At 35.4% G+C, this 12,596-nt stretch overlaps 1 protein-coding gene across 1 annotated transcript in view; it reads left to right on the top strand.

Annotated features, from left to right (window-relative positions):
- Positions 1-10,693, top strand: part of LOC107681302 (cadherin-22-like) — a 94,540-nt gene extending 83,847 nt beyond the window's left edge. Inside the window, exon 12 of the mRNA XM_016477576.1 lies at positions 9,945-10,693. Within this exon, the coding sequence (XP_016333062.1) occupies positions 9,945-10,456 (512 nt within the window). The 3' untranslated portion in view covers positions 10,457-10,693. The remainder of the gene's footprint in view (positions 1-9,944) is intronic.
- Positions 10,694-12,596: the final 1,903 nt, after the last annotated feature.

Here is a 12,596-nt window from a genome sequence, read left to right on the forward strand (position 1 = left end):
TTTTTATTATTATTTTAGCCTATTTTAGTCTATTTTAATCTAAATGGAATCAATATTTGGAAACCACAGAGGATCTTTTCATGCAATAATGTAAATACAGTAAAACCACCTAGCAACCACATAGCAATTCCCTGACATCCACTCACAACACTCTAGTGGTGAGTTTTTGCACGGACAAACACCTCTTACATTTTCATAAAATGTCTCATCATTTAGTCATTCGTTTTAATGTGTCGTGTAAATATGTGAGCGAAGCACCTCAAAATTGATCTCTAATTAATAATTTTGTCATCCCAAAGGAATTTGATCTTCCTCTGAAATGAACATAAATTAAAACCGAAGCAGCACAGTGAAGCTGAAAGGCAGAAACGGATGAAAGTTTAATGCTGGTTGTTTTAAATCTGTGGTGTCTGAGAGCACAGTTGGCATGTGAATGTTTGGCAGCACTGAATAGTCGATGATGAACACTGAGAACATTTGCAGCCACCTTCAAATCCCATATGGACAAATACAATTCATAGTCAGATTATGGAACATCTGTGTTCCAAGTTTTCTAGACTAGTTTGAGAGCATAGTTCTGTTCGGTTCGGCTCCATGCTAGTTCTGGTCCTGGCTTCCGATTGGTCAATAGCAAGTTGTTGTTTTTTTGTAATGTGTCAGTTTAGTTTAATTTAATTTAATTTAATTTAAAATTATTTAGCCTATTTTAGTCTATTTTATCTAAATGGAATCAAAAGTTATATTTAGAAATGTAATTCATAATTAATATTCTATTCTATTCGATATTCAACTAACATAACCTGCTGTACTTTTTTCCTTTCATTTTTTTTTTTTTTAAATTTCGTTATGTTTTAGGCTTTTTATTTATTTTTTATTTTTTTGCACGCTACACATGAATCACATTTATTCTTTTTTTTTTTTTATTAAACATCATAACTACATTTTACAGAATGACAAGAAGAGTACAGAGCAAAGACACAATATTTTTATCTATTTTTTATATTATGCATCTATTTATTTTATTTTATTTTATTCTATTTTATTTTATTTTACTTTAGCTTATTTTATTCTGTTTTAATCTAAATGGAATCAAAAAGTATGTTTGTGTGCAGAATTCATAATAATTAATATTCTCTTCTGTGCTATGCTTCTAATTCATATTCAAGTAACAACCTATTGTACCTATTTCTTTTTATATTGTTTTAATTTTTTTATTTGTTTGTTTGTTTATTGCTGTTATATATAATATGTATTTTTAAAATCTTTTTTGTATTTAATATTTTATTTTTATTTATATTTACTTTTTTAGTCTAAATGTAATTAAAACTTATAAAATGTATAGTAGGATTGTTGTATGTTCTATTCTACGCTATTCTCTTCTATTCTTTTCTGTACTAGTTATGGTCCTGGCTACTGATTGGTCAATTTTCAAATAACAACCTGTGATACCTTATTCCTTTATATTGTTATATGAATTGTTATATAAATTACATTTTGTTTCAAGAGTCTCTATTCTGTTGTAGTCTAGTCTAGATTAATGTAGCCCATTCTTTTTCTAGTCTAGTCTAGTCTAGATGTAATCAAAAGTTGCACCAGTATGTCTCCTCTTCGTTGAGTACACAGATCGGACAGATCTCATGACATTGGAAGGAAGCGAGTGTCCCTCCTGATCGGCGCCTTCCTCGAACGCCGCACCGTTCCTATTAGATCAATTTGTGGCATGATAAGGAGGGAATGAAAACAAATTTCTGCCTAATTAGCTTCAAACAAACAACCCCTCCATCAGCTCATTCTGAGGGTGACGTGATAAATCCATTTGGGCGCAGCATGGCATCTGCACACATCCGTCCCAATTACAGCCCATCTGCCATGATGGGAGTCTTGGCCACCCGCCGCCCAAGGGTAAATTAGCCGTCTTGTCAGGTCCGCTTAACCGAACATCTGCACGGCAAGGAGTTGCAACATGTTTCACAAGGGCAGGTACATAATGCGCTTCTTCACCCGATACCGTCAGCGCGACCGTGAGAGTGAAGGCCACGACAGGGGGGCGGATTCACAGCTCATTCCAGATGTAAAGTATGTAGGTTGTTGGGAAAACAAAGTCGTAAGTAGAGGTGTGCAATATTTATAGTCTGCGATAATATCGTAATTGTTGTTTTAACGATTTATTACGATTATATTATATTGCATTACATTACATTACATAACATAACATAGCATTATATTATATTATATTATATTATATCATTTATTATTAAAAACAAAACAAAAACACGTCTTGAGAGTCCAAAAGCATTCACTGTGTGATGAAGCCTATTAGAATGCTGTTAGAATTACCCTATAATTCAAGTTATGAAAGCAAAAAATAACCCTGAATGGGTTTTTTTTTTTTTTTATATTTATATTGTTAAGTAATATCACACAAGCAACATGCCATTTTCCTGAATATTAGTGTGTGAGCACGATCGCAAATGTGATATTGTACAACAGTTCAACAAACAAGAAGTTAAAATTGAGTGAGTTATTATTGTTTTTTTTTTCTCTTTTGCCAACGAAAATAGTTCCGAACAAAGCCAGATCTGAACATTTGTGCATCTTAGAGCAACACAGCAGTTTCGTTTCTGAATGAATCTGTTTTTGAACAAATCAGTTGAGTGAGTGATTCAGTGATCCATTCATAAAGAGAGTCACTTGCTTTGTTTCTAAATGAATCAGCTGTTTTGAACGAATCATTTCAGTCAGTGATTCAATGAGATATTCATTATGACAGTCACTTGCTTTGTTTCTAAATGAATCAGCTGTTTTGAACGAATCATTTCAGTCAGTGATTCAATGAGATATTCATTATGACAGTCACTTGCTTTGTTTCTAAATGAATCAGCTGTTTTGAACGAATAATTTCAGTCAGTGATTCAATGAGCCATTCATAAAGACAGCCACTTCCATCGTTTCTAAATGAAACAGCCGTTTTGAACGAATTATTTGAGTCAGTGATTCAGTGATCCATTCATAAAGACAGTCACTTGCTTTGTTTCTGAATGAATCAGCTGTTTTGAACGAATCATTTGAGTCAGTGATTCAATGAGCCATTCATAAAGACAGTCACTTGCGTTGTTTCCGAATGAATCAGCCATTTTAAACAAATCATCTGAGTAAGTGATTCAGTGATCCATTCATTAAGACAGTCACTTGCTTTGTTTCTAAATGAATCAGCTGTTTTGAACGAATCATCTGAGTCAGTGATTCAATGAGCCATTCATAAAGACAGTCACTTGCTTTGTTTCCGAATGAATCAGCCATTTAAAACAAATCATCTGAGTAAGTGATTCAATGATCCATTCATTATGACAGTCACTTGCATCGATTCTAAACTAATTAGCCGTTTTGAATCGTTTTAATGAATGATTGAGTGAATCAATCATTAAGACACGGTCTTGCCACAACCTACTGGCGGTTTTAGTGTTCTATTTATTTATGCATGATGACAGGCCTAAAACAGCCATAGTAACAGCACAAAAATAAATTCAGCAAAATATTGTTTAATTATCTAAAAAAATCCTAATAAATATTTTTTTGTCAATATTACACACCCCTAGTGGTAAGACCTTCTTATGATAATGATTCTTGTTAATTCTAAATCAGCCTATGCAATCGATGCATGCAATCCTTTAATGTGTCTTAAGGCTAGTCTGCATGCATGAATCTTCACAGGAATTAGCATATTTCGTATGCATCATGCACTGCAAATGCAGTCTGTGTAACTCAATTCACTTTACCTGGCTCGGGGCCATTTAGAGTCCTTGATCATGCCAGAATCGAAGAATAACATGAAGGAAGAGCACGGTCAAAGGCTTATCTCCCCGAGGCTGATGGAAAAATACCGAATCAAAGAGCCAGAGAGACTCTTTGAGGAGTCACACTGTCTATCTGCGGCGTTATTCGCTCGGGTGTTTTTAGCCAGTTGTTGGTGAGTAAACAATTGCAAAACAGCCTATCCCGAATCAGTTACGTAAATTAAAAAGCCTGCCATCTTTTCTCCTCCGAACATGTTTAGGGTAGATAAACGCTGACAGAAAGTGCTGGCTGAGAGACATAAACAGTAGTAAGTAATCATAAATACTGCTCGCCGGTTTATCCTGTGAAAGCGAAGTTATGAAACTCCAGGTGCAGGCTACGGTTGGTGAATTGGAAATTGCTGTATCTGATTTATCCCCGGGCGCCGCAGCAAAAAATGGCTGCCCACTGCTCCGGGTGTGTGTTCACAGTGTGTGTGTGTTCACTGCTGTGTGTGTGCGCACTTTGGATGGGATAAATGCAGAGCACTAATTCCGAGTATGGGTCACCATACTTGGCCACATGTCACGTCACTCACTCACTTTATTTGTCATTTCCGGAAAGGGCCAGAGTGTGTTGTTCATTTTCTGCCTTGTTTGTATACCGCTTTGTCAGTTTTCATATGGTTGGAGCCGCTCGTAAAGCTCGGAGTTAGACGGATGGTCCACGGCGAGCAAAATTAGCACTTGCAATATTAAGGATGGGGATTTGATCAAACCCTGAACGAAGTCTGATATCAAAATGTGACTTTTGTGGCTTCAGTTCGTCGTTGGGATTTAAAAGAACTCATTGAAAATGAGATTCAAAATCCTGTTTAAGTCTGGAAACAGGAAGAACATTTAAGATTTTGGAAATTTTAAAATTAAGAAAATGACGTGAAATATATTTCGGATTGTGCACCAGTATTTCTAGATCTTACAAATGTAGGTACGCAAATGAGTACCTTGTTTTTTTTTTTCAGTTAAACTTTTTACTGTTTTTTTTCTGATATTGTAATATGTAATAAAAATATTTGATTGCATTTAAAAAATGCAAAATAAAAGCATTTTCACTAGTGGTTTCAGACTTTTGGACCCCATGATAGTGTGACCCTAAAAGTGGGTGAAATATTTAACTGATATTTACACATACACTTATATTTATGCATTTAGCAGAAGCTTTTATCCAAAGTTACTTACAATAGCGGCACATAAGATTTCAGATGCAAAAATCTCTGTCCCTCTGATATATATATATATATACAGTATGTATATGTATGTATATGTATATGTGTGCGTGTGTGTGTGTGTGTATTGGGTCATATATATTACTAAACAAATTTAAGTGACATAATTCAGGAAGAAGTGTTTCAAGTAGTTAAACTACAAAATCTGAAGCTTTTATGCATTATAAAACAGAAAAGGTGAAAAAAGTATTTGTCTTAATAAAGAAAAAAAATTGTTTGATGAAAGTGAGGTTGTTCTATACTTATTTTACAATATATTTAGAAAAAGGCTTGGATTAATTAGATCAATAGCTTTTCTAACTCAAAAAGTACATTAATGAGGGAAATTATAGACTGCATTGAAATTAATGTAAATCTGAGGCAAAGTTTCTTACAATGCAGGATTTTTTGAGCACTTTTAGGTACTTTGTTGCAGTTTTCTATTATTGCATAAACGGTTGTCTGAGAGCTTTCATCCCAGTCATCCGAAAGATGAAAGAAATCCTTGCCTGGCCCCAGACATTTCCCTCTCAAGATTAGAACACCAGCCAAGACAATGGCACTCTTATTACATGAATAATTATTTAAAATGAATAGCCTTTGATCAAACATGTGCCTCCAGAGAAAACATGCTTAATAAAATATTCAAACGATCACTTATCGAATGTGAAATATGCACCTCAGACATTATATTGAGTTTATGCGTCATGGTTTTTGTATTGTTGCAGGTAAATACCTGTTGAAATCAAAACTGTAGTTTGTGACGTTCAGTAGCCAATAGGCAGAGCTGGGTAGATTACTTACAAATTGTAATCTGTTACTGATTCCAATTACATCCATTACATTACACATTTTAGGTAATATAACTACTTTCTGATTACTTTTGCATTAAATTTTACCTATCACATTTATCACATTCATCTTGTACCATATTGCTATAAAAATACAAAGAGAAAATATATTCCATTCATTGTTGTGATTTTTGTAAATCCAGTGGTCAAATGCTATGTTTCCTCTCAGTTATCTGTGTAATTATAGTCACTAGTGACTGGTCTTTATGCTAATGTCCACAAAACTGGAAGACTTTCTGAATGTACACAAGTGGTGGGATATTTTAAAATAATAATTTATTGCTATTGTGTGAATAATATGTAATCATGTAATCAATAAAAAAGTAACTGTTGTCTGATTACGAGTATTTTAAATGTAATATAATCTAATTACAAGTAATTTTTGGAATCTGATAACATAATCCAGATTACATGTAATCAGTTACTTCCCAGCTCTGCCAACAGGGCTGTGATGTAAACCAAAACTATTCAAGTTGCTGTTTCCGCACATTATTATTAGTAGTAGTACAGTCTTCAGTACTTCAGCTATAAATATGCATGTTTAGTGTTTATATTTTGTCAGCTGTGTGATGGAGAGCCAAACCATGACAGCAAATTTAATTAAATGTCGATGTATTGTCCAGCAGAAAGCAGACAACAGAACTGAACACGTTGCGTGCTTCAGTCCACATCATCATAAAACACAATGATGTTGTGAACATGACACTGCATTAAAACTACAGCAAACTAGCCGACATATAGTAATTAACATAAATTGATAAATAACAATTATTCCAGTTTGCAAAATGAAAAAAAAAAAAACGTGAAGAGTCTTCTCTGTGATATTCTGATCTCTAGATTTTATTCTGGTCTGCTGGGCCAGAAAATCATAAATCCACTCACTTAGAAAAGTAACAGCATGATTTTAGGTATAAATCATTTCCATGGTGCAAATGCATGGATGCATGAAGTTTAATAACTTGGGTGTTGAGTTTGTGCGTGCAACTTACTTTCGGACAGTCAGTCACAAAACCTCCTATAGTGTAGTAACCTACATTGCTAAATCGCTGCTTTTGTCTCCAGTTTTAGGGCTTAAAACAGGTGCATGGATGGAATTAGGACAGACGTTTTTTCACTAACTGGATATCCATATTAAATACATCAACGTTCCCCAAATTGGAATTGGTTGGCTTTTTACGACCGAAAAGAGTCTGTAAATGCTGCAGTGATTTTTTCCGGCGGTTCTGTGTTTATTTAATCAACACTGACAGATGAAACGCAAGAAAGATGCTATACAATCATAAATGCAGATGCTAATTAACATAATTCAGCTGAGATTAAGGGTTCATTGATTTATTGAGAGGGATGCGGCTTTTGTTTTCTGACTCATTAATTTATTAAATGATACATTGTTTGCCTTTTCAGTTCACGTTTAATTCCTCATTCATATCTGCGCTGCACCTTGCGGCGAAGCTTTGTGAACGTCTCATTTATTTGTAATCCTTTCTGCATTTCTCTTCTCAATCACATATTGTTAGTGAATGAAGACATTAGGATGGCAGATATATCACTTAATAACCAGTCTCGAATGCTCATGAATAATGCAGTCGTTTGACTTCACCAAGCTCCGCCTTAAAATGCTATTGACCAATCCTGGCTTAGCAGCTGTTGCTGTGTGTGTAATTATTTAAGAAGTTTATGCTCTTTCTACTGGATTTTTCACAGAAGGAATAATATCCAGTGAGTTTATTATACTATTGACTGGATATTAAGCACATTTTAGCAAAAATGAAATCATTCAGTTCAATCTAATGCAAGCAGCAATAACCAAGAGGGGCGGAGCTTAGCAAAGGGTCAATTCTAATAGAAATTGATGTGAGATTATGTTGTCAAGCGTTGTTCTCATGATGCAGTAGTTGAAATGCTACAGAAAGGACAAGTCTCTCATTAAAATTAAGATGTTGTTTGTAATATGTTCCCTCGCTGCATAGCGTTGCCAGGTTGGGTTTGTTAATATCCTCCTCGTGTTGTTGTGTGATCCGCTGAGGAAAGTTGACTTCTGCTGTACAAGAAGCGGCTCAGTTGTTTACTGAAGAGTCAATTTGAGGTTAATGGATTTTCCTTTTCCTGTTTGAAACAATTTAGTTTTCTAATAAGTAATTTTCTTGGAAACTGTGAATCTTGACACCTGCGCAGGCTTTGCATATTTGAAATAAACTGTATTAATTGTCATAATTTCTCATGAAAAGTGATGTTGTGGCATATGTTAACAAAGCTCCCCTTTAACATTATATTTTTATCCTGAGATTCAGAGGTTAATTTAGTTTACTTTCCTCATATTTGCATTGTGAGGTTAAAGTCAAGAAATGTTGTTTGCAAATCATTTTATTTCCACAATGTATCTTTCTTTTTTTAGTGCTTTTGAAAGACATCTCTTATGCTTGCCAAGGATGCATTTATTTGATAAAAAATACAATAAAAACAGCAATATTGTGAAATATTACCACAATTTAAAATAACTGTTTTCTATGTGATTAGATGTTAAAATGTAATTTATTCCTGTGATGCGCAGCTGAATTTTCAGCATCATTACTCCAGTCTTCAGTGTCACATGATCTTCAGAAATCATTCTAAGATGCTGATTTGCTGCTCAAGAAACATTTCTGATTATTATCCATGCTTAAAACAGTCGTGCTGCTTCATATATGTGTGAAAACCATAGTAAATTTTGTTTTTTTGCATTTTAATGCATTTTTTTTTCAAGTAGATGGATTCAAAAGAACAGCGTTTATTTGAAATTTGAAATCGTATGTACTAGGGATGCACCGATTTTTTCAGAACTAGTCCGATACGATACTTTCATTTTTGGTACTTGCCGATACCGATAACTGTATTTTCACAGCATTTGTAATTTTTTTTAAATATTGGGTACAGAAACAAAATAATAGTAATAATAATAATATGAATCATGTTAGTTGGCTTCATTTAGCGAACAGATATTACCTTCAGTTATTTCCACACTTAATTATACCTGTTAAAATGTATTGTATAAGCTTTTGTTACTTTCACTGTTCATTTTAATGGCGCATTAGAGCTGCTCTATTGCAGCAGCTCAATACTGTAATCATAAAACGTTTTCCTAAAATAATGCAGGGAACCACTCGTTATACATTATACGAGTGCGCGCGTACTATTTTGGTGACGTAATTTGCGTCACGCGCAGTGTACACGGACCCTCGCGTACGAGTAAAAACTGAAGTATACTTTGGCCTTAAAGCAAGCTAAACATACGCAGCGCGCACACGTTTGCATTGGTGCAGAATGAGAGAGACACTTACAGCCTAGAGCATTTCACCCAGTCTGCTAGTTTCACTTCTGCTTTAAATAAAGTCGTGTATGCTTGACATTTAAAATAAATGCAGTTTATAGTGAGTGCCCCTATAATTTTTGTTTGTTTTATATTTACGATTTTGTTTTAATCCAAATGCATGCGCTAGTGGAGCGAACAGCAATCAAGATCATGCAACAGAAGTGTGCGTGCTCGGACACTCTCTCTCTCTCTCTCTCTCGCTCTCCTTACCGTCAAATAACTTTAGTAACTTGTGCATTGTTTTACTTACTTGCTTTTGACATATCCGAACGGACTACAAACTTTCCAGTGATGTCTGTGAGATATTCACTCGACAAGCTCACGCATCTGTGCAGCCACGTGCTCAATCCACTCAGCACGCTCTGCTTATCAGCTCGGGCACATCCGCTATACAGGCGTGAATTGTTGTTTGTTGTTCTGTTTTCAGTGTTTCTTTTTCTGGACACAGCTCTATTCACACGCTGTTTGGTATCGGGCCATTTTTACGAGTACGAGTACAAGTACAGGAGCGCAGTATCGGGCCCGATACCGATACCAGTATCGGTATCGGTGCATCCCTAGTATGTAACATTATAATTGTCTTTACTGTCACTTTTAATTCTCTTTTTGGTCTTTTTCATTTCAAAAGATCAAGGAAGATTAGATTCTTCATAGCATGATGTCTATTCTAATCTCTAGTCTTGTTTGTCTCTCGTTGTTCCTTTAGTCCTGGTGCTGCTGATCTTGACCCTCAAGCGTCACAGGAAGGGCCAGCTCATGTCTGAAGACGAGGAGGACATGCGCGACAACGTCATCAAATACAACGATGAGGGTGGCGGCGAGCAGGACACCCAGGCATATGACATGAGTGCCCTGCGCAGCCTCTACGACTTCCCCGAGGTCAAAAACTCAGATTCGGGCCCTGACCTGCGCCCGGTCCCGCAGTGGATCCAGAACAGAGTTGTTGGAGATGGTGGCCCGGCCGACTTCTCAGTTTTCAAAGGCTACATACGCAAGAAGGTGGAGCAGGCGGACGCGGACCTGTCGGTGCCGCCATACGACTCGTTCCAGACTTACGCTTTCGAGGGCAGCAGCTCGCCGGCTCTCTCGCTAAGCTCCATCCATACGCTGTCTACCACCTCGGAGCAGGACTTCTCGTACCTCAGCGACTGGGGGCCGCGCTTCAGGCAGCTGGCGGGATACTACGCCCCGGCCCAACCTGAGGAAGAAGGGTCCTAGCACAATCCTGTGAACAGCATCCCGTCATTTTTTTCTCCCTGCAGTTCCCAGTTTGGATCCCAGTCAGTCTGGGGAGTTTTAATGTCACCCGTTACACTTTGTAAAGTGACTTCTCATCTTGTAGAAAAGTTCAGGACAAATATTGAAGGAGAAAAACAACTAGGCCGGGTGCTGGGCAAACCTCCAACATCTTCTCACCTGTCAGCGAGAGTAAGAGGAACGGGGCCGTGCCATATAAACCACGAAAAACACTCATTCTTTGCTCTTTTTTTGGTGATTTCTTTGCCCATCTGTGGAGATAAATGACTTTAAGTCACCAGGATCCAGACAGATTCAATGGAAAGACTTTTTAATCACCAACAATTAAAAAGAACCTTAAATAAATATGTATTTATTTAAAGAAAAACTACAAAAAAAAAAAAAGTAAAACAATATTTATGTATTTATTGCTTTCTATTTATTTATTTATTCATCCTGGCAATGGACTGAAATACAAAAATTGACAATTTTCTGATTAATTCGTCAGGGTGACAGACAAGGACTGAATATCCTGTGAGTAAAAAACAAAAACTAAAAAAAAAAAATTGTTGGGGTGGGATCGCTGAGAGGAGTTTGCAAACTATCAGTGACAGTAAATCAGTCTTGAAAATCTTTGTATTTATTTTTTAGAAACTCTTTTTGTAAAATACGAATTGTTTCTGCTGGAGAAAAGTAACGGCTGTTGGGGCGAATCTCACAAAAACGTCAAAATCGCGGTTCACCCCCAAATCAAGAGAATAAAATAAGAAATGACATTTTGCATAAAGAAGATGAAGTCTTGAAGATGTTTATGGCGATTAAGCGTTTTCCCTCCAAAATTATTGTAATGCATCTAGATGTTTCACTTTTATGTATTTTTCACTATTCTCAGTAAGATTATCTGGACTGTAATATAGTTAAATTACTGTAGTTTTTATTGCAGTAATAAAAATTTGGGGAAAATGTGCTTAATTGTCATAAAAAAGTATGTTACCGTATAAATAGGCTGCATTTACTTTCAGCAAAGTATAATTGAATATTTATTTCTTTAGATTTTGGAGTGAAATATGACTCTTTGACAGGTTTTGTGAGCATTGGTTTTGTCTTGTCATACCTTTTGTGTGTTGTGTTGCTTTTCAACTAATTATCCAGATAATTTTTTGTGGATGTTGCGTTTGGCATTGAATCGGTTTTCAAGGGGAGTTTTGAAAGACAGGACAACATGGCACAATACACGACAAGAAACAAACGAGACCATCTGACAGGTTCTTTATCCATTCTTTTTTAGATATCCCAAGATATACATGTTCACCGATGATTTGTACGTGTACCGAGACGTTTCCAGATTGCTTTGGGTGATTTGATTGGTTTTTGATCATTCTGTGTTGGGTTGAGGATGATGAACTAGAGATGGGGTGCAGTGGTTGTGTTTTTCCCTGAACCAGCACCCTTAAATGTCCACCCAAAAATGCAGATGTATGGCTAAAATACAATTGAATTAATCAATAAATATTTACAGTTTTTCAAAGGTTTTCTGGGGTGACTTTGTGGGCCACAAAAGATTGCATACTGGACGATAAATCGCACTAAGAATATGTCCAGGTCACATTTTAGCCCAAAATCAAAAGAAAGGGAAAAATAAATAATGAAAGACAGTGATTGTTTTTTGTTTGTTTGTTTGTTTTTTAGAACCTTTTTTTTTCATTTTGACCTTATTTTAATAACAGTTAAACATATTTTGGTTCCAAATTTTCATTCTCATCTCTGTTAAGCATCCTTATTTATTATTTGATTTATCCTTATTTGTTTGTTTTGTAATTCTCATTGTTCTCCGTGGTGATTATCATTACTATAATACCTTTATAAAATTATATAATAAATGTATTTTTTTAATTCAAATTTGCATAAATTAATGGTAACACAATAAATATATCTGTAATTTATAAATAACAATTTAAATATTATAAACATCTTTTTGGCCTTTACAATAATAAGAATTTTGTGTAAAAATTCTCGTTTGGATTAATGCAAAAATGAAAATTTGCTGAAAATGTCCTCACCCTCAGTTCATTCAAGATGTAAATGAGTTTGTTTCTTCATCAGATTTGGAGAAATGTTGCAT

This window comes from Sinocyclocheilus anshuiensis, unplaced genomic scaffold, assembly GCF_001515605.1.
Source record: "Sinocyclocheilus anshuiensis isolate Anshui unplaced genomic scaffold, SAMN03320099.WGS_v1.1 scaffold1632, whole genome shotgun sequence".
NCBI classification, from domain to species: Eukaryota; Metazoa; Chordata; class Actinopteri; order Cypriniformes; family Cyprinidae; genus Sinocyclocheilus; species Sinocyclocheilus anshuiensis.